Source organism: Ranitomeya imitator, chromosome 9 (genome assembly GCF_032444005.1).
Source record: "Ranitomeya imitator isolate aRanImi1 chromosome 9, aRanImi1.pri, whole genome shotgun sequence".
NCBI lineage: Eukaryota > Metazoa > Chordata > Amphibia > Anura > Dendrobatidae > Ranitomeya > Ranitomeya imitator.
Window position 1 is genome coordinate 10,188,412 of NC_091290.1, and position 23,035 is coordinate 10,211,446.

Below are 23,035 nucleotides of genomic sequence, written 5' to 3' on the forward strand. Positions count from 1 at the left end.
CCGTCGGTGAATAAATACAACAGCAGTACCACCATCACCATCAGTACATGTATAAAGTACCCAACTTAGTACAGAAATCAATTATATTGTCAAGCCCATATGTATTTGGATCTCATGAACCTACAACTCTCAGTATGTCCTTACCATTGTTATCAGACTTCAGACCATACAGGAACTACAGTACTGGTGAGACATATTCAGCATCGTAAAAGTAAATATCTCTCCATACAATGACCTAAATACGCCTCTTATGAGGTCTGTATTTAATATATGCATCACTGCCGCACTTATAGTGTTACAGTATATCCACAACAACTCCCAATACACAGCACCAGCAAAAAGTTAGGATGCCAAGGCTCCCAAATAAAGATATACTAATATATAATACATATATACACCTCAATGGGTCTTTTTTATAAAACCGATCTATTTTTCATTTTACAGTGACTTCCGGTGGCACTTTTACTTCCAACAATAGTTTTGTAGCCTCACCGAAATATCCAAATACCTATCCCAACAGTGTCCAGGATACCTCCATCATCCTAGCTCCCGTTGGGTTCATGGTGAGTAGAGGCGTTTTGTATAGATCGGTTATTGTGGATCCTCCTGAAACTCCATACTTCCCTGTGTAACAAACTCCTCTACGTCCCACAAGTCTAGCCGACTGGTTCCAGTGGCCTATGAAAACATTAGGGGCCGAGGATCATCGAAGTATAAAAATTTGACCCCTTGAAGGTTCCGCTTGACATCATTGCAGGGCGAGCTGGGATCTGGCGGGGCCATTAACCATCTGTAAACTTAACTTCTGATAGTTTAATTGTCCAAATTCTCTAATTGGAAAGAGAACGCGCCAATAATTGTGAGGTCACAGTAAAAGCTATAAAAGTCACTTATCAATATTACTGTCAGTCGACATAATCACCCATTACGTAGTTCCAACATGTCTGCATACGGAAAGTGGGGGTTTCTTTGCTTTCTGTCGTGTCACTTTCCAATATTTGGGGAGAATGGACTTCATATTGAAAATGAGAAAGTTGCTTTTGAGATGTTACCTGGCCAAATTCATGGGAATATCCATATTTGCTAGCAAATCTGCCATTTTTCATTGTTTTAACGCCCAGGTGATTTCTTAGCAATAGTCCCATTACCAGAGCATAAAATAGTTGGTTTTAGGCAATCCCCTTTAGTGTGTGTTGCTATCAGCCATTGTGGGGAAGTTCTCACGGCGAGACTTGAGTTGGTGGAGTACTGTATGGGAATAAGCCTCTATAGACCTGTAGGAAGCCATCGTATGGCCATGTACAAGAGACCTTATTCCGCACTGGCTTCCCTCTTTACGTCCTCCTCTCCTGGATTCTCGGCACTGCCATCATGGTGGCATCATCTGCTCCCTTTAGGATGGAGAGTACAAGTTTTCCGTGATGTTTCAGACGTGTTCCTTTTTCTTCCAGGTGTCCCTAAATTTCACGTTGTTTGACCTTGAGTCGTCTCCAACTTGCTCCAATGACTTCTTGGTGATTCGAGATGGTGGTGATACCAATTCGTCCATCATTGGCACTTATTGCGGAAAAATAATGGATTTAGTATTATCATCCACTGGAAATATGATGTTGCTCCAGTTCTCCAGCAACGTTCGGACAAATGGGAAGGGTTTCAGGGCCGAATATACTTTCGGTAAGCTTTTTACATTCTTTTTATGGTAAAGGGAAGGGATAGGCTTGGTGAAAATGTTGTCTTTTCTCCAGAAGCTGTCATGTCTGATGCATCTCAGCGGCTTCACTTCAATGGAGCTGATTTGCAATACCAGACACAACCCATAGACTTTTGAGGATGGGGGGGTTCAGAAGGAAAGCGGCCATGTTTTCGGTAATGCTATAGCCATGGATGTCTTCAGGGCTAAAAAAAAAAAAAATAATAATTACTTTCCAGATCATTGTTTTACCAAAAAAGCAGAGTTCACATCTGGCCTTGTCATCAAAAATATAGACGAGGTGGAATAGATGTCAAGGTTCAGCCTGACCAGGTCAAACTGGGCATTGCACACATCAAAGGATTGGGGTAAAGTCTATCTGAGCAGCGTGAGGACCCATGTAAAGATATAGTCAACATGTCAAACTTGAGTTTCTTGGGGGTCTCAGAAGAAATGCGTCTCCTATCCATATATGTGAGCCTTGGTTAACCAAAACCATGATGCAGGTGTCTTGGTCACACGAAAGACACCAGTGGTGCCCAATGGACCCCAGTATCGGTGTAATGGATCCAGTGGGGAATGCAGCAAGTGATTGTGGTCTTGGTGCGGTAACCGTCCTAGGTCGTAAGAGGAGGTAGTGTAATGCCAACTTGGGCAGGAAAAAAAACCTCCTGTCCCTTCTTTTTGTTTCCTAAGATACAGACTTCCACGTTGTGTGTCCAGTTATTAGCGGTACGTGCAAGGAGAGGAGAGTATCGCTAACTCGTTCCCTTTTCTTCTTTTGCAGTGCCGCCAAACACCGACAGCTAAAGACTACGAACAACAACTAGTACCCGAGACCCTTGGTCTTATGAAGAACATGTGAATATTTAACAAAAAATATGTTTACAATGTTTTTTTAATTGTTGTCTACTGGAGAGGAAAGTAGTTTCCACCCTTCCGCCAAATTAGTGTCCAGTCCCTGTAGACGGTTTAGATTTCTATGAATATATTTTAAGGAAAAAAAAAGCAAACAGACGGCGTCTTCAGAGCACAATATGGAATTAGGATAAGGCAGATTTGGGCGATTGCTCAGATTATATTAGAGATGGGGAAACGCGCCATAACCAAAAGCATTTAAGCCGAAATGACATAGAAGACATCGGGCGATGGCCACTTAGTCTACTCCCTGACCTGCTCCGGACCGGTGGCCGTGTCCTGCACACTAGCACTGCGCTCGGCTTTTGTGGCTCCCATGATGATCTCTTCTCTTGTAATCAAATGAGCTTTTTACATTTTTTTAAACCAAAATTCTAAGTTCTGTGCTGATTGGAGCCGAATTCACATAATGTTTGGCTGAACTTTCACGACTTTTTTTCTGCCGTATAAATTGTCCATGACTAATAATATTGCTGTCTGCAGCCTCCACCCTAAGGAGTCACTACATGCTGAAGGCAATAATGCACCGACATGGTGACTGCTCCTTAGATTCCCCAAGTGCCGGCAGCAGATAGAAAAAAATCTCATCCAAACACCAAGTCTGCAATTATTTTAAACCTTTGAAATTAATGGTGGTGTAAGTGGGGGAGGGGGGAGTTGATAATGTTTTTATTTTTCATGTCATGATCTAATGGATATTAAAAAAAATAAATCTGAAATCTTGCAGTTTTTATATTGAGCTTAGAATCAATCATCTAATGTTTTCTATATAGTAGACCTTACAGGATCCACCATTCACAATAGGTGATGTCACAGCTCACCTCCTCCTCCTCATGTACAATGACTGATAACACCTCTATATACAGCAGATAACACAGGATCCACCATTCACAATAGGTGATGTCACAGCTCACCTCCTCCTCCTGTACAATGACTGATAACACCTCTATATACAGTAGATAACACAGGATCCACCATTCACAATAGGTGATGTCACAGCTCACCTCCTCCTCCTGTACAATGATTGATAACACCTCTATATACAGTAGATAACACAGGATCCACCATTCACAATAGGTGATGTCACAGCTCACCTCCTCCTCCTGTACAATGACTGATAACACCTCTATATACAGTAGATAACACAGGATCCACCATTCACAATAGATGATGTCACAGCTCACCTCCTCCTGCTGTACAATGACTGATAACACCTCTATATACAGTAGATAACACAGGGTCCACCATTCACAATAGGTGATGTCACAGCTCACCTCCTCCCCCTCCTGTACAATGACTGATGTCTACTGTATATAGGAGGAGTTAACACCATATTCACCAGCAGCAGCACCAATACAGAACATGTTTCATGTCCCATTGGATCAATGTTTTGAAAGACAAGAGACAACAATGTAGCAAAGTCAGGTGTTGGTGACCCCTCCATGGTTTTGCAGGTTACAACAGCTGGACAACTTCCCATTCCTAACAGCAACACGGCAGAATGTTTATTTTTTACGCCCCAATCTAACTCTTTTCACATGTGTGAGCTGAAACTCTGCCATGCAGTCAAGTTCCATTGCATGGAGCAAAAACACATCTAGTAAGTGCAGTTGTGATATCGGAGATGATAAACGAGCAATAGGTAAAACCGTAATGCATGAATCGATGTAAAGTGGTCGTATTCTCCATCCCGGGCGTCACTATCTCTTTTAATACAAGACAACATCCTCTTGTTGGCATTTGTAGCCTCATACTGACATTGTGCTGCTATTACGTTTGATCTACAACAGACTCTCCTAGTTTTGCTCACCCTAGAACATATGGTGCCAACACATTACTACACCCAGATCCTTCTCTACAAGTGACTCTCCTAGTTTTACTTGCTATACAACATATGGTGCCAACATCTTACTACACCCAGATCCTTCTCTACAAGTGACTCTCCTAGTTTTACTTGCTATACAACATATGGTGCCAACATCTTACTACACCCAGATCCTTCTCTACAAGTGACTCTCCTAGTTTTACTTGCTATACAACATATGGTGCCAACATCTTACTACACCCAGATCCTTCTCTGCAACTGACTCTCCTAGTTTTACCTGCTACAGAACATATGGTGCCAACACCTTACTAGACCCAGATCCTTCTCTACAAGTGACTCTCCTAGTTTTACCTGCTACAGAACATATGGTGCCAACACCTTACTACACCCAGATCCTTCTCTTCAAGTGACTCTCCTAGTTTTACTTGCTATAGAACATATGGTGCCAACACCTTACTAGACCCAGATCCTTCTCTACAAGTGACTCTCCTAGTTTTACTTGCTATAGAACATATGGTGCCAACACCTTACTAGACCCAGATCCTTCTCTACAAGTGACTCTCCTAGTTTTACTTGCTATAGAACATATGGTGCCAACACCTTACTAGACCCAGATCCTTCTCTACAAGTGACTCTCCTAGTTTTACCTGCTACAGAACATATGGTGCCAACACCTTACTACACCCAGATCCTTCTCTTCAAGTGACTCTCCTAGTTTTACCTGCTATAGAACATATGGTGCCAACACCTTACTACACCCAGATCCTTCTCTACAACTGACTCTCCTAGTTTTACATTCTCCCTAAAGAATATGATGTCTGCATATTTTCTTCACAAGTGTCTATACTAGTTTTGCTCGCCGTAGAACATATGGTGTCTGCATATTTTTATACCCAGATCCTTCTCTACTTGTTGCTCTCCTAGTTTTACTACCCCTAGAACATATGATGCTCACAGAGTATGTCACCCAAATCTTTCTACACAAGTGACTCTCCTATTTTTACATCTCCCCTTAAGCCTATAATCTCAGCATATTTTTATACCCAGATCCTTCTCTACTCATGACTCTCCTACTTTTACTAGCCATAGAACATATGGTACCCACAGATCATTAGCGCCCAGATGCAGAACTTTACACTTATCTACAGTGAACCTCATCTGGCACGTGGATGCCCAAACGCTGTCGTAGTCCGCCTGTAACTAATGACCATCTTCCATAGACTGCACTGTAGTACACGGCTTGGTGTCCTCTGCAAAAATAGAAACAAAACGATAAATCCCGTCTTCTATATCAACATTAAATAAGTGCAATAACAGTGGGCTCCACAGTGAACATCGGTCTCCGGCTAGAAGTGGTGACCCCCAATCGGAGTAGCTGTCATTCACTACAACTCTCGGGGTGCGGTCTTTCTTTGAGACCGTTTTCAATCCTTGGCCTTGTTCACATTGTTTCATTTAACTTAGGTTGGGTCATTCCAAAGACATACTGATAGGGAATTTAGATTGTGAGCCCCATCGGGGACAGTGATGATAATGTGTGCAACCTGTAAAGCGCTGCGGAATATGTTAGCGCTATATAAAGATTATTATTATATCTACATCAAGGTTTTCTTAGAGTCTTGCACATTGGTTCTGACTTTAACTTCAAGTTCTGGGCTACAAAATGCCTTGAAGTCCTAAATAAAGTGTCTGATGCTTTCTCCTGGTTGTAGTAGGATAGATTTTGTGCTGAAGCCTCCAGGAGTGTTCCTATATAATTATCTGTATCTATATCATTTATAGGAAGAGACAGGGAGGCAGTACTATCTGTCTCCATCATTTACAGGAAGAGACAGGGAGGCAGTACTATCTGTATCTCCATCATTTACAGGAAGAGACAGGGAGGCAGTACTATCTGTATCTCCATCATTTACAGGAAGAGACAGGGAGGCAGTACTATCTGTATCTCCATCGTTTACAGGAAGAGACAGGGAGGCAGTACATACTGCACATCTTGTACCTTCACAGCATAGACAATTGCCTTCAGACGACCCCAAAGATAAAAGTCTGAGGGGGTCAGATCGGGAGACCTTGGTGGCCATTCAACTGGCCCACGACGACCAATCCACGTTCCAGGAAACTGTTCATGTAGGAATGCTCGGACCTGACACCCATAATGTGGTGGTGTACCATCTTGGGTGTCAGGTCCGAGCATTCCTACATGAACAGTTTCCTGGAACGTGGATTGGTCGTCATGGGCCAGTTGAATGGCCACCAAGGTCTCCCGATCCGACCCCCTTAGACTTTTATCTTTGGGGTCATCTGAAGGCAATTGTCTATGCTGTGAAGATACGAGATGCGCAGCATCTGAAACAACGGATACTGGAAGCCTGTGCTAGCATTTCTTCTGCGGTGTTGCTATCAGTGTGATAAGAGTGGGAGAAGATGGTTGCATTGACAATCCAACACAATGGGCAGCACTTTGAACACATTCTATAAGTGGTCATAAACTTGTAAATAACTCATGAAAGAATAAAGTTACGTTAAAACCAAGCACACCATTGTTTTTCTTGTGAAATTCTCAATAAGTTTTATGTGTCACATGAACCTCTTCCCATTGGAAAAAATAACGTTGGATCCAAAATTGCCGACTTCAAAATGGCCGCCATGGTCACCACCCATCTTGAAATGTTTTCCCTCCCATATACTAATCAGAAAGTTGTTATCGCCAACCATTCCCATTTTATTTAGGTGTATCCATATACATGGCCCACCCTGTAGATGATTGATAGATGACAGATCCGAGATGGACACAGCGGCCTCGTTGTACACTGAGGTATCAGCAGACACCGGATATACAGAATATAATCTCCATTACCGCTATATAGACTATACTTATAAAATGAAGGTATTTGGAGCATACTTTGGCCGTGTGATGGGGCGTCGTGTCTGTGGAGGACCCTACACTGTCCGGGGCTGTCAGTAGATGAGGTTTGCGGGGTCTTCCGCTCTCACACTGTGTATACAGTATATTTGGGGATTTCTGTCACTCTCCCCAGTCAGCAGCCGGATATCCAGAGTCTCAGGGAGGTTTGCAGGGTCCTGACCTTCTGACACCACGAGGGGCTCGGACAACGCACACGTGTCACATGTCTGTAGGAGCCAATCACAGCTGGGCATAGCGGGATGCCATAGCAACGGAGCCCAGCGTCACACAGAGAGGACTGGCACATGTGCAGTGAGCTGCTCTACAGCGCTGCAGCCATGATGACTAAGGGCAGAAATCGGGTAATAAGGGCAGTGCACAGAGAAGATGGGGCGGCGGGAGGTAAAAATAACATTAGATTTAATCACGCTGAAGGATTTAGTAATTTTTTCAGGCCAGCCACTTGTCACGATTAGCTATGCTGCTTACAGGGCTGGTTCCAGGTTTTGGTGGGCTCCATGATGCACAGATACGGCGGAGAAATATAGAGAAAGCACAATGCAAAGATTTCACTAACATTACATCAGTGATAGCTATTGTAAATTCTACAATAGGTCAGAAACCAGACAGTATAGTATAGTCCTCCATACAGTATTATGGGCCCCACACAGTCCTCCATACAGTATAATGGGCCCCACACAGTCCTCCATACAGTATTATGGGCCCCACACAGTCCTCCATACAGTATTATGGGCCCCACATAGTGCTCCATACAGTATTATGGGCCCCACATAGTCCTCCATACAGTATTATGGGCCCCACATAGTGCTCCATACAGTATTATGGGCACCACATAGTACTCCATACAGTATAATGGGCCCCACATAGCGCTCCATACAGTATTATGGGCCCCACATAGTGCTCCATACAGTATTATGGGCCCCACATAGTGCTCCATACAGTATTATGGGCCCCACATAGTGCTCCATACAGTATTATGGGCCCCACATAGTGCTCCATACAGTATTATGGGCCCCACATAGTGCTCCATACAGTATTATGGGCCCCACATAGTCCTCCATACAGTATTATGGGCCCCACATAGCGCTCCATACAGTATTATGGGCACCACATAGCGCTCCATACAGTATTATGGGCCCCACATAGTGCTCCATACAGTATTATGGGCCCCACATAGTGCTCCATACAGTATTATGGGCCCCACATAGTCCTCCATACAGTATTATGGGCCCCACATAGCGCTCCATACAGTATAATGGGCCCCTTATAATGCGCCGCACAGAATAAAGAGCCCCATATAATGCTCCATACCGAATAATGGGACCCATATAATGCTCCATACCGAATAATGGGACCCATATAAGGCTCCATACAGTATTATGGGCCCCACATAGTGCTCCATACAGTATTATGGGCCCCACATAGCGCTCCAAACAGTATAATGGGCCCCATATAATCCGCCGTACAGAATAAAGAGCGAATAATGGGACCCATATAAGGCTCCATACAGTATTATGGGCCCCACATAGCGCTCCATACAGTATTATGGACACCATATAGTGCTCCATAGAGAATAAAGAACCTCATATATTGCTCCATATCAAATAATTGGCCCCACATAGCGCTCCATACTGTATAATGAGACTCGTGCATGGGTTTTATTATTGAGCTGCATTGTGCAGCAACATGCGTGAAAAATCGACCGCATGACATCAGGGTTTAGGGATCTGCAGCGTAGCCCTTATAGAAATCTGCGCGGGCCGAATTACAGCTCAGAGGTTGTATGTGGAGTTAGAATAAATTCATGCGCCTAATGTTCAATGCTGCATCTATAGGTCCACATGGAGAAATTAAAGCTGTTTTGCACCAGTTTTCTAAGGCTACTTTCACACTAGCGTCGGACGCTAGCAGTGAAACGGAGGCAGCGGATGCATTTTTCCTGCGCATCCGCTGCCCCATTGTAAGGTGCGGGGAGGTGGGGGCGGAGTTCCAGCCGCGCATGCGCGGTCAGAAAAAGCGGTCCGTCGGCAGTAAAAAACGTTACATGTAACGTTTTTTGCTCCCGGCAGTCCACCACAACACGGCGCAACCGTCGCACGACGGTTGCAACGTGTCGCAATGCATCGCTAATGTTAATCTATGGGGCAAAAACGCATCCTGCAAACAACTTTGCAGGATGCGTTTTTTCCCCTAAACGACGCATTGCGACTTATTGCAAAAAACGCCAGTGTGAAAGTAGCCCAACTTCCCTTGTCAAGTATCGGCATCAGACCCTGCTCCCTTCTCCCATGGCCACCTCCCTTTGTTGTTGTGCATGCCAGGTTTCTCGGCTAGCCCCACCAACTCCACTGACACCATCACCCGAGACCTTTTATGGCCGAGCTCACATTTTGTTTCTTTTCAACGTTCTTTTTATTGAAAGATAAACATAGCAGTAAGTGAACATATCATATTATCAGATAACAGAACATGTCATCATATTTTTGGAACAATAAACGATGTAGAAGAAGCTCCTTTTTACAGAATAAACAGTTCCATTAAGAATGATAGCAATAGAACTAGAGTCGGAGTTTCCAACAGTATTTATGGATTTTAATAACTACACCTTGAAGTCCACTATAGAAGTAAAAGAGATTAAGAGATAGAAAAGAGAGGGAGGGGGTATAGGGGGTTGAGAAGTTAGGGTGGGGGGGGGGGGAGCATCGTAGGCTCTGTTATTGGTTCAGTTAGTCTTCCACTACTGCGAGCTTGTTGGCCGACCTAAATGTGACCCAGGGTAGCCAGATTCTTTCAAATTTAGTTTGAGAGTGGTTAACTAAGGCTACCAGTTCAGCCATGTGGTATAATTGGTCTATTTTCTTCAATACCTGTTGGTATGTTGGAACGCTCGTGGTCTTCCAGAACATAGGGATTAACAGTTTGGCTGCAGCTAGTACGTTTTGAGCTAATATGGTGAGCCATGTACATCTAGGCCACACCGGGAAATTCAAGAGCGCTATTTCTGGGGATAATTGTATCCTCTTCCCAGTCACGTCTCTTATCAATTGTTCTATCATTGTCCAGAAACCACGAACCCTCGGACAGGACCACCAAAGGTGAAGGTATCCTCCCTCTCCTGTTTCGCATCTCCAGCAGTTATCGTGTGTGCTCAGCCTCCAGGTCCGAAGCTGCGTTTGTGAGATATACCATCTGGAGATGATCTTATATGAGTTTTCTTGGGTTTTAACACAGCTTGTGGGGCCGTGTGAATACTTATAAATGTGCATTACTTGCGCCTGCGTGAAGATGCATCCTAATTCTTTTTCCCATCTTAAAATATATGCTCTCTTGAGACTTAGCTCGTCTAATATAAGTGCTTGGTAGATTGTAGAGAGAACTTTAGTGGGTTTGGATGATCTAGCACATAATGTTTCAAACGAGGTAAGCTTGCGTGTAGTATCTGAGAAATAGTTTATTTTTTTCAGCGTTTCTTTAAGCGCAGAGTACTGTAGAAAATTAAGGTTTGTCAGGTCAGGTCTTTCGCGTAATTCTGCTAACGTAAGAAGCGTTCCTTTACATATCATTTGTTCTATTGGGTAGTTTGAAGCTCGTTTCCCGGTTGTATTGATTACAACGTCGGAGAGGGTTAACAATGGTGGGGAAGGGGGTGAGAGGATATTGTACGTTTTCGACCATATTTTTATGAGTGTACGTGTGAGCGGGTTAGGGTGAGGAGGGAGTGGTCGCCCCTCCACGACAGTTAATAGAAATGGCCTGAGAGGGTAGGGTGAAATTCCTCTTTCTATGTCTATTGCTATGCTACTTTGGGATTGTCTGATTAAACCGACGGATCTGGACAGTACTGCGGCGTAGTAATATTTCCTTATGTCCGGGGCTCCCATCCCCCCCTTGTTCCTGGGTAACGTCAATGTGCGGAAGGCTATACGCGGTTTCAAACTTTTCCAGATATATTTAGAAAACAAGGAATTTACTTTAGTTAAAAAAGAAGACGGTACATGTATGGGCAGTACTTGGAACATATATATAAATTTGGGCAGTATCAAGCTTTTTATTAAGTTTTTTCTACCTGTCCAAGAGAGATACGGGTCCCTCCAGGATTGGATATTTGTAGCTGCTTGTTTGAGCAGGGGGTAGTAGTTGAGTTCCAAAAGCTCTTTATCTGTTCTTCCTATCTTGATTCCTAGGTAATTAATACACCTTTTGGGCCATGCAAATGGATATGTGCTTTTCGCTTTTTTGAGAATATTTTGTGGGATATTTAAGTCCAGTGCCTCAGATTTAGACATGTTAACCTTAAAGTTTGATATATCTCCAAATCTATTCAAAATCCCCAAGAGGGCGGCTAATCCCCCCAGGGGTTTGGTTATCAGGACCAGGAGGTCGTCAGCAAAGGCCGCAGTTTTGTGATGCGTTCCCCCAATTCTGATGCCTTCTATTTCTTGGCACTGTTGTATAGTGGCCAGTAGCGGTTCCATTGTTAGCACGAATAACAAAGGGGACAGTGGGCACCCCTGCCGTGTTCCATTTCTAATGAAAAATCTGTCAGTCACTGAACAATTAATTTTAATGCGAGCTGATGGGTCTCTATACATCTTCATTATAGTGGAGATCAGTTGACTCGGAAAACCAAAGCTCCCCATTGTCTCTTCTAGATAAGTCCAGTCCACCCTGTCAAAGGCTTTTTCCGCATCTGTTCCCAATAGGACCAGAGGGAGTCCGCCTCTCTTCGCATAGTGCATAAGATGCAATATTTTATGTGTGTTGTCTTTCCCCTCTCTTCCTCCCACAAAGCCTGTCTGATTTAGGGAAATTATTGTCGGCAAGAATTCAGCCACCCTGTGAGCCAATAGACTGGCAAATATTTTCAGATCCACATTTAGTAGTGAGATTGGTCTATAACTACTAGAGCTCCTGATCCTTGCCATCTTTGTAGATTAATGAGATTCGTGCTTCCAGTGTTTGTGTAGGGAAACAGTCGCCCCCTTGTATACCATTGTACGTTCTTAGTAGGTGCGGGAGGAGAGTAGATGAGAAGTATTTATAATAGGTTATTGGAAGTCCATCCGGACCAGGCCGGCACCCCGACAGGGTGGACTGGAGTTCCCTCATGCTAAAAGGTCTGGTCAAATGGCGCCGTTGTGATTCTGTCAATTGGGGTAGGTTCAGGCGTGTTGTCTGTTGTCGAGAAAAGTTGTCTGGGGATAAATATATAGTCCAATCGATGATACGTTCCATGGGGATGGGAATAGTAGGAGTAGTCACGGTCTGCCGGGTGTAGGTATCTCCAAACATCAATCATCTGCATAGTACTGAGTTGAATTTTAATTCTAGCGAGATCCTTAAGGGATATAGCACTTTTTCTCGATGTGGTGTCTAATATAGGCTCTAGCGCGATATTTAAGTCACCTCCTATGATAAGAGTTCCTTCTCTGAAGTTGTCTATTACCCTAAGCGTTCTCAATATCCATTTCAGATGTTTTTTATTGGGAGCATATAGGCTACAAATAGTTATTAGATTCCCAGCGAGGAGGCCCTTAACTAATATGTATCGACCACAAGGGTCTTTTAGAATTTTATGGGTTTGGAAGGGTATTCCTCTAGCTATTGCAATCGATACTCCTCTTGAGCCCACTTGTGCTGTGGTGGCATGGAACCATGTATCATAGTAATTTTTTTCAAAGTTGGGTAACTTCTCGGGTTTAAAATGAGTTTCTTGTATCATTAAAATATCAGCTTTCTGCTTTTTAAGATGGTCTAGTGTGTGCCGTCTAGGTAGTGGTGAGTTAAGCCCATTTACATTAAGAGAGGCGAATGTAATTACCTTATCACGGGTAGCCATTGGAGATAATTTGGTGTCGCAATTGGAGTCGTCGTCCGGAAGCCCACAGTAGTTCTAGAGGACCCACGATGCAAGGGGAGATGCGGTGGGGGAAGGGATGGGTAGGAGAAGAGAGGATATTAGTCATAAAGGGGTAGAGAAAGAAGATTTGATTAAGTTTTTTGAAAAACAAGTCTAGTACCAAACATACAGTATAAGTCATGGTTTAGCACAGTAACTATGCCATCCAGAGAGAGAACATCATGAGGTTATTTTTACCTCAATCCAACCCAAGAAGAAGAAAAAAAAAAACTGCAACAAAGGGGTCACATCTGGGGATATGACTCTAACAAAAACTAACTAACAGTTCGTTGGTGTCTTCCGGGTTGGTGCAAGACATGTGGAATTGAGTATTTCCATAGGATCAACGTAATGTATTAGGGCCAATGTAGGACGCCCCTTCATCCCACTTCCTCCTCTGCACCTTTTGAAGATGGGGATTTAGTAGATTTCCTTTTCTGCCTCTGGGATTTTGGGGTTCCAGCTAGTTGCCACGGGGCTGGGTTTATCAGGGGGAGTTGTTGGGAGGCTGCGTGAAAGGGTTCCAGGTCTGGGTAGGTCTCCATGGGGATGTCCAGAGCTTTGCAAACCTCTTTAATCTCCGGAGATGTTCTAGCCTGGAACTTTCTGTCGCCCGCTGTGATAAAGATCCCAAATGGGAACAGCCAACGGAAGCGGTGCCCCTTTTTAAGAAGGGCTTCTGTGAATGGTTTTAGGAGTCTGCGTTTTTTAAGGGTGGTGGAAGATAGGTCTTGGAAAAGTCTTATTTGTGAATCTTCATATTTGACTTCCTGGGTTTCCCGCGCTCTGCGGAGGATTAAGTCTTTTGTTCTATAGTCTAGGAAACGACAGATCACATCCCGTGGGGGGTCTCCCTGTTTGGGTTTGGGTCGGAGAGACCTATGTACTCTTATGATCTCTATTTCATGTGGGTCGTCTTCTAGCAATAATTTGTTAAATATCTCAGTTGAAGCTTTAGTTAGCGCTTCAAATGCTACCGACTCCGGTAAGCCTTTGACACGGATATTGTTCCGTCTCTCCCGATTTTCGTGGTCTTCTAGGGTGGAATGGATGGAGTGGATTTGGTGTTCATGTTCATTTAGGCAACTGAGCAAGTTGTTGGTCTGTTGTGATAGGGTTGTTTGAGATGTTTCGACTAACTCGATTCTGTGACCCTGTTGTGTTAGGTCTTGCTTTATCCCTGCTAGCTCTCTGCTTACGGGCTCCATAGCCTGTGCTAGGATCCTTTTAATGAAGGAGCGGGTCACCAGTTTCTCTTTTAAAGTGCTACCTCTGTCAGAGTCACTTTCGAGATCTGAGTCCGTGTCTTCCTCCACTTGAGAGTCAAACAGTTTTGTAGCTTTGTTATGGTCCGAATATGTTGTTTGCTTTTTTAAAAAGTTGTCTACATCGGCTTGCGTGACCGACTTAGAGACCTTAGATGATCCTTTTGGTGTCTTAGTTCCAGTTTTCCCCATGTCTTTAATGAGGTTCTTTCTTCTTGAGTTGTAAAACAAATATTATTCTCCCCCTGCTGGCAGTGTAGCAGGTTCAGCACAGCATTTTGATTTCCCCACTAACTTGTATGAAAGATAAGCTCGCTGTTTCAATTGCAGTCAGTGGTTACAAGTCTGCCCCAGTGGATGTTTATTTATAGTATTCACAGGTCTGGATATCAGTAAGCTGTTATTTCGTGAATGAGCACTAGGTGGCAGCAGAAGGCCTTAGTATTGTATTTAGGGCTATGCCAGGTCTTTTACATGTAGAATTTCACAGGGGTTGTCCCGCAGTGGTTTTTATGGTGTTTTGGTTATAATAGTCAAAGTATTGAATTCTCTATTTTAAGTGATCTAATGGGCACTAGTTTCAAGTAGGCTGCTTATTAGATTAGGCACCTAGGTACACCAAGGGCTCTATGGAGGTAGAGTACGATATAGGGGCCAGTGCTTGCCAAGCCGTGTCCTGGGGTGGGTGCCCTCCTTTTCAGCTAATAAATGCTGGAGTCGACGTGAATGGGGATCATATGAGCACGGTGGGTAGGGGATAATATGGCTTGAGCCCCTTTACAGCGATCCCTGGTGCACTGCAGAGTGGTTCAGATGCTGGTGTTCGCTGTGCAGGCTGTGAGCTATTGTCCCCTTAAGCTCGGGGTTGTCAGCCACAGCCGCTTTGCAGCGATTATGACCCTGCTGTGGGCTTCTGAGCGCTGTGTCCGGTCCCTCTTACCTCGTTTCAGGAGGTCACTATAGGTACCGAGCTCCGGTGCCGGTTTTTGGTGTTGTTATCCGAGGCTGATGCTCCAGCTGAGTCCGGTCACCGCCGAGTGGCTCTGCGTCCGCTGCAGGTGGAGGCCGTCCGCTCCGGACGGCGTCAGGGCCGCCGACCACCCACCGACCCGCTCACCGCTCCTCCGCTGGGAATTCCTGGGCACTCCTCCGCCTCAGCTCTCGTCGGCGGCCGGGAGGTCTCACTCTGCTCTCCGACAGTGAGCGCCCTTATCTATGCCGCGCTGTACGGCCGCTATGCCTGGCGGCTGTTGGGGGAGCGGCGCTCCGGTTTGATGATCCAGCCGCGCGGCCGCCTCTCATATCCCCGCCAGCATGCAGGGGGCGATGGGGGTCGATCAGCGCCGACTGGCACTCAATGACTCACCCTCTTAGCAGGGCCGGGTGGGTCTCCTGGGCCGGAAGTAGGCAGCAGGCGGGAGATCGCTCAGCCCGCGGCCCCGGCTCCTCCACAGATCACCTCGATGTAGGGGGTTATTCTCCTATAGGGATCTTGGGGCGCGGGTGTAAGTCTCACTGATGTTCGTGGTACAGAGTCTTCCGTCTAGAGGTCCACGCAGCATGAAGGATCGGAAGATCATGTGCCGCCGCAGATTTCAGGCCTCAGGCTCCAGGCCTGCATATAGGCCTCCGGCCTTCCTCATGTCTGCACTCACTGATCTGGCCAATATGGTCGAAATAATTATCCAGGGCCTGCAGGCAGGTTTATTGGATGCTTAAATGAGGCGGATTATGTCTCTGAATGAACAGATTGTGCAGATTGAATCTGTTGTTGGAGGAGCTCAGAGAATGTGCGTCCTGCTCCTTCTGCGGCTCGCCACGCCCCCCCCCCTCCGAGCTCACATTTTGGATATCAGTAGCATTGTCCACAGTTGCCCTAAGTTGGCCAGAGGATTTTGTCTACTTCACTTGGCTGAGCTCCAGCCTGGTATCTGTCATCCCCTCTGTTTCTCCAGACTACCTTGCTTTATCCAGCATTATTAACAAGCTCAGTCCAATTTACCAGGCGCCGCCTACATCTAACTCTCGGCAGGCAAGTTACAAATCCTTTACTACTGTTCTCAGTCCTGTTCATACCTGGACTCTGTAATCTACGGAATATATTTAAGGATGTCTCTAAATGGCATTTACTTTTCTGATACATCACTGCTATTAACCTGCCCTGCTGGAAGAAAATATTCTCCATTGCTTCTCTGTCACATTGCTGCTGTTAACCATTGCCTTGCTGGAAGACACAAGACTACATTTATACTTGTAGATTGTGAGCCTTCGCGGGCAGGGTCCTCTCTCCTCCTGTACCAGTCGTGACTTGCATTGATCAAGATTATTGTACTTGTTTTTTATTATGTATACCCCTCCTTACATGTAAAGCGCCATGGGATAAGCCAGTTGGGCTTCCCCATAATGCCTTGCAGCTTTCCCATCACATAGGATAGCACAGTCAATCAGGATGAACTATCATAGCCAGTATAAAAACAGAGGCAGGGAATGCAGCAGCCATACTGTGGTGAATCTGGACAGTGAGATAACGTTAAACCTCATAGCTCAGAAGTAAAGATTGAGAGATAAAGCTGTAAAACACTGAAGAAACGACTCAAATAGTGTGTGACAGCACAGCAGACGAGAACAGCGTCCATCCGTTTACCCATAGCCATGTATGTGGCCATCACTTTGACATGACTAAGGCTGTGTTGGCATTAAAACATTATGGAGGTGGAACATATCCTATTATGGGGTTACTTATCACATTAGTTTTGCAGGGAGGGGACAATTACCGGGGCAGGCGCAGCACTCCTCACTTGTATGGCTGGACTGCACCTATCTCCTATCTCCATGACACAACTCAAATTATTCAACTATTAGAAATTATGGAAAGGCGAACTGATTGGATCACATCAAGCATGATCAACGTATTGAAGCAATAAATATACAATACTCACACAATCTAGCAACTGGCTAAAAGATCAAATTGAGTTTGTTGCAGAAACCATCAGATTCATATTAGGTCATAATTATTTTTACTTTTGTGGCAATTTTTTTTTTTCAAACGGAAGGTACTGTAATGGGCACCAGATTTACCCCCAGTTACACTAACTTATTTATGACCCACTGGGAGAATTATGCCATCCAGCTGGGCCTGGTGCTCTGGCGCAGATACAGTGGGGCAAAAAAGTATTTAGTCAGTCAGCAATAGTGCAAGTTCCACCACTTAAAAAGATGAGAGGCGTCTGTAATTTACATCATAGGTAGAGTTGAGCGACCTTGACCTTTTTAGAGTCGAGCCGGGTTTTGCGAAACCCGACTATGTCCAAAGTCGGGTCGAGTGAAATCGGCCGATTATGACGTAAAGTCGGGATCGACCGAAACACGAAACCCAATGCAAGTCAATGGGGCAGCATAGTCGGCAGTGAGTGGGGGCCAGGAAAACACCTAGAGTGGCCATTTTAATGTCAAAACCATCCATTCTTCTTAATGAAGCTTGTCAAGCGTAATTTACCTTATAATAATTGGAAGGCATTTGAAATTGGGGGTCATTTGGCTAAAGTTGTGGGGGGTAGGGCTGGTTCAAGTAATTAGTGGGCCCAGGAAATCTGGACCACGTCACGGCAGTGGAGCAGGGAGAGGTAAGTATTTCAACTTTGCAAGTGCTGTGAACCTGAGCAAGCAGGGGGGGCCCACTCGTTGGCATTGGCACTGGCACAGGGCCCCTCAAAGTACAGCGGTGTGTTTGCACGGCGGGGGCGCCTCCCACCGGCAGCAACACTTTTGCGTACTATGAGAGGCCCTGTGCCAGTGACGTCGCCAACTAGTATTCCTCCCCCCACCTGATGAAGGAACCTGCACTTTCATCTGCACCTTCCTCTTTGTCCCCGTGTAAGGTGGTATGGTATGCGGGAAGAGCAACCTGACTTTCAGCAGGGTCACAATGTTGTTGTGTAGCGTGCACGGGGAATGTTGCGTTATGGGTCAATGTACCAGCAGACTCATCTATCACTGGCTGGGCAATGGGCACGATGAAGTGGAAACACAGATATAGGCCCAAAGAAGAAAGTGGGCTAAATGCAGTTCAAAATTGGTAACACAGGAATAACCAGGGGGCATTGCAGTGGAGGACAACTGGAATGAGAGGCTGACACAGAGAGTAGGGCCAAATCAGTAAGTAGTCGAAATGCAGTTCAAAATTGGCAACCGTAGTAAACAGGCGGCACAGCTTTGTTCAGTGGAGGAGAACAGCAAGGAGTGGCAGACACCGATAGTAGGCCCCAAACCAACTAGTACGCCAAATGCAGTTGTTCCATTTAACCACAATTTAATGAGAGCCTGAAGATAGAAGCTCAGGAAAGGCAACCTGGGGAACACCTTGGAGTGTAACACACCATCTCTCTCCACCCCATACCCATTTTGTATGGCCTAATGCAGTGTACTTTTCTACAACTACTAAACGAGAGTCGGAAGACCGAAGCAATGGCAAGGAAACCTGGGGAACACCTTAGAGTGTAACACACCCTCTCTCTACACCCCATACCCAATTTGAAGGCCTAATGCAGTGTAGTTTCCAAGAACTACTAAACGAGAGCCGGAAGATCGAAGCTCAGGAAAGGCAACCTGGGGAACACCTTGGAGTGTAACACACCCTCTCGCTACACCCCATACCCAATTTGAAGGCCTAATGCAGCGTAGTTTCCAACAACTACTAAACGAGAGCCGGAAGATCGAAGCTCAGGAAAGGCAACCTGGGGAACACCTTGGAGTGTAACACACCCTCTCTCTACACCCCATACCCAATTTGAAGGCCTAATGCAGTGTAGTTTCCAAGAACTACTAAACGAGAGCCGGAAGATCGAAGCTCAGGAAAGGCAACCTGGGGAACACCTTGGAGTGTAACACACCCTCTCGCTACACCCCATACCCAATTTGAAGGCCTAATGCAGCGTAGTTTCCAACAACTACTAAACGAGAGCCGGAAGATCGAAGCTCAGGAAAGGCAACCTGGGGAACACCTTGGAGTGTAACACACCCTCTCTCTACACCCCATACCCAATTTGAAGGCCTAATGCAGTGTAGTTTCCAAGAACTACTAAACGAGAGCCGGAAGATCGAAGCTCAGGAAAGGCAACCTGGGGAACACCTTGGAGTGTAACACACCCTCTCGCTACACCCCATACCCAATTTGAAGGCCTAATGCAGCGTAGTTTCCAACAACTACTAAACGAGAGCCGGAAGATCGAAGCTCAGGAAAGGCAACCTGGGGAACACCTTGGAGTGGAACACACCATCTCTCTACACCCCATACCCAATTTGAAGGCCTAATGCAGAGTAGTTTCCAAGAACTACTAAACGAGAGCCGGAAGATCGAAGCTCAGGAAAGGCAACCTGGGGAACACCTTGGAGTGTAACACAACGTCTCTCTACACGACGGAAGGGCTGATTCTTAGGAAGGAAGGCTGTTGGAAATAAGCATTGCGCGTCCGAGGGTGATTATATTCTTATTAGGTATATACTCACCCTCGGACGCGCCCTGCTTCTTTATTTGGAATGAATGTTTATTTGCAATGTGGTGTTGACTTTCTCTATTATTTTGGTAATTAATGATTTTATTATTTTCATTATTTTGCATCTTCTCGGCAATAATATAAAGAAGACGCGACAGGACAACACTCGGTGGATGCCATATGTGTGTTTTCAATTTAAAAAAACTTTCAGTTAACTACTTGCAGGAGAAAGTAATTGTAGCTGGTGGCCATTTTTAGTACTGTACCAGATTAGAGTTGTGTGTTTGTTTTTAATGTTAAAATGTCTGCATTTGATATCTCACCAGTATTTTCTTTTTTATAAGCAAAATACTTATTTTTATATTTTCTGATGTTGGTTCCAGGGGTACACGGCCAGCAGTGCCCTGGTCAGTGTAGTAGTAGTTGAAAGAATGGACCGCAGACAGGCATCGAAGGCCTAAAATAATAACACATGGCTGTAGGCAATTTTAAATTGGTTCCAGGGGTACACGGACAGCAGTGGTGTGGTCAGTGGAGGCCTAGTGGAAGGAGTGACCGCAGACAGGCATCGAAGGCCTAAAATAATAACACATGGCTGTAGGCAATTTTAAATTGGTTCCAGGGGTACACGGACAGCAGTGGTGTGGTCAGTGGAGGCCTAGTGGAAGGAGTGACCGCAGACAGGCATCGAAGGCCTAAAATAATAACACATGGCTGTAGGCAATTTTAAATTGGTTCCAGGGGTACACGGGCAGCAGTGACCTGGTCAGTGTAGTAGTAGTTGAAAGAATGGACCGCAGACAGGCATCGAAGGCCTAAAATAAAAAAATTGGGCTGGCTGTAGGCAATTTTAAATTGGTTCCAGGGGTACACGGGCAGCAGTGACCTGGTCAGTGTAGTAGTAGTTGAAAGAATGGACCGCAGACAGGCATCGAAGGCCTAAAATAAAAAAATTGGGCTGGCTGTAGGCAATTTTAAATTGGTTCCAGGGGTACACGGGCAGCAGTGGTGTGGTCAGTGGAGGCCTAGTGGAAGGAGTGACCGCAGACAGGCATCGAAGGCCTAAAATAATAACACATGGCTGTAGGCAATTTTAAATTGGTTCCAGGGGTACACGGGCAGCAGTGACCTGGTCAGTGTAGTAGTAGTTGAAAGAATGGACCGCAGACAGGCATCGAAGGCCTAAAATAAAAAAATTGGGCTGGCTGTAGGCAATTTTAAATTGGTTCCAGGGGTACACGGGCAGCAGTGACCTGGTCAGTGTAGTAGTAGTTGAAAGAATGGACCGCAGACAGGCATCGAAGGCCTAAAATAAAAAAATTGGGCTGGCTGTAGGCAATTTTAAATTGGTTCCAGGGGTACACGGGCAGCAGTGACCTGGTCAGTGTAGTAGTAGTTGAAAGAATGGACCGCAGACAGGCATCGAAGGCCTAAAATAAAAAAATTGGGCTGGCTGTAGGCAATTTTAAATTGGTTCCAGGGGTACACGGGCAGCAGTGGTGTGGTCAGTGGAGGCCTAGTGGAAGGAGTGACCGCAGACAGGCATCGAAGGCCTAAAATAATAACACATGGCTGTAGGCACTTTTAAATTGGTTCCAGGGGTACACGGGCAGCAGTGGTCTGGTCAGTGGAAGTCTAGTGGAAGGAGTGACCGCAGACAGGCTTCGAAGGCCTAACATAACAAAATTGGGCTGGCTGTAGGCACTTTAAATTGGTTCCAGGGGTACATGGGCAGCAGTGTATGGTCAGTGGAAGTCTAGTGGAAGGAGTGACGGCAGACAGTCTTCGAAGGCCTAACATAACAAAATTGGGCTGACTGTAGGCACTTTTAAATTGGTTCCAGGGTAACACGGCCAGCAGTGGCCTGGTCAGTGTAGTAGTTGTAGAAAGAAGGGACCGCAGACAGGCTTCGAAGGCCTAACATAACAAAAATGTCAAAACAATGGTATTGTCAGTGCCAGGCATTGAAGGATGTCAGCGGCTAGACTACACATTGGTGAAGCTGTGAGAGATAATTTTGCTAGTGGTAGAGCACTGTTTGAGCTGGGGGGGGGAACTGTCTTGTGGCCGGCGGTACAGGCACAGGGCCCCTCATATTACAACGGTGTGTCTGACGTTGGGTGCGCACCACCACCGCCAGAGACACTTTATTGTACTATGAGGGACCCAGTGGCAGTGCCGTCGACCAAAAGCGGCCACACCCACCTCTTCAGACAAACAGCACTCTCAAGGGTCCAAGCGCAAAGTGGCGATAGCACGGCCCCGTGTGGGGAGTTTGGCCATTTCGTGAGGTGGAAACATGTCGTATGCTGGACAATCAGGTGAAGAAAATTACGAGATTGGAAAAGTCATTCAGAATAGTCCACAGGCAAGACCTTTTCATAGGAAAGCTAGGTGTCAGCCGGGCAGGGTGGGGCAAAAGATTTTGAAATCCAGTTGTGGTTCATTTTAATGAAGGTTAGATCATCTACATTTTGGGTAGCCAGACGAGTCCTTTTTTCTGTTAGTATTGAACCTGCAGCACTGAATACTCTTTCTGATAGGACACTAGCTGCCGGGCAAGCAAGCTCCTGCAATGCATATTCTGCCAATTCTGGCCAGGTGTCTAATTTGGATGCCCAGTAATCAAATGGGAATGACGGTTGAGGGAGAACGTCGATAAGGGATGAAAAATAGTTTGTAACCATACTGGACAAATGTTGTCTCCTGTCACTTTGAATTGATGCTGCAGTACCTGTCCTGTCTGCGGTCATAGAAAAATCACTCCACAACCTGGTCAGAAAACCCCTCTGTCCAACGCCACTTCTGATTTCTGCCCCTCTAACACCTCTGGTCTGCTGGCCCCTGGAGCTCGTGTGAGAACGATCACGGGCGCTGTGTGCAGGGAATGCCAGAAGCAAACGGTCAACAAGAGTTGATTGTTTTGTTGCTAATATTAGTTCCAAGTTCTCATGTGGCATAATATTTTGCAATTTGCCTTTATAGCGAGGATCAAGGAGGCAGGCCAACCAGTAATCGTC

General features: G+C 45.5%; 1 protein-coding gene across 1 annotated transcript in view; it reads left to right on the forward strand.

Annotated features, from left to right (window-relative positions):
• LOC138649516 (astacin-like metalloendopeptidase) overlaps window positions 1–3,327 on the forward strand; it is a gene marked incomplete at its 5' end in the record, with an annotated part of 43,132 nt that extends 39,805 nt beyond the window's left edge. The window contains 3 exons of the mRNA XM_069739988.1: window positions 445–563; window positions 1,452–1,674; window positions 2,478–3,327. Of these exons, the coding sequence (XP_069596089.1) occupies window positions 445–563; window positions 1,452–1,674; window positions 2,478–2,500 (365 nt within the window). The remainder of the gene's footprint in view (window positions 1–444; window positions 564–1,451; window positions 1,675–2,477) is intronic.
• Window positions 3,328–23,035: the final 19,708 nt, after the last annotated feature.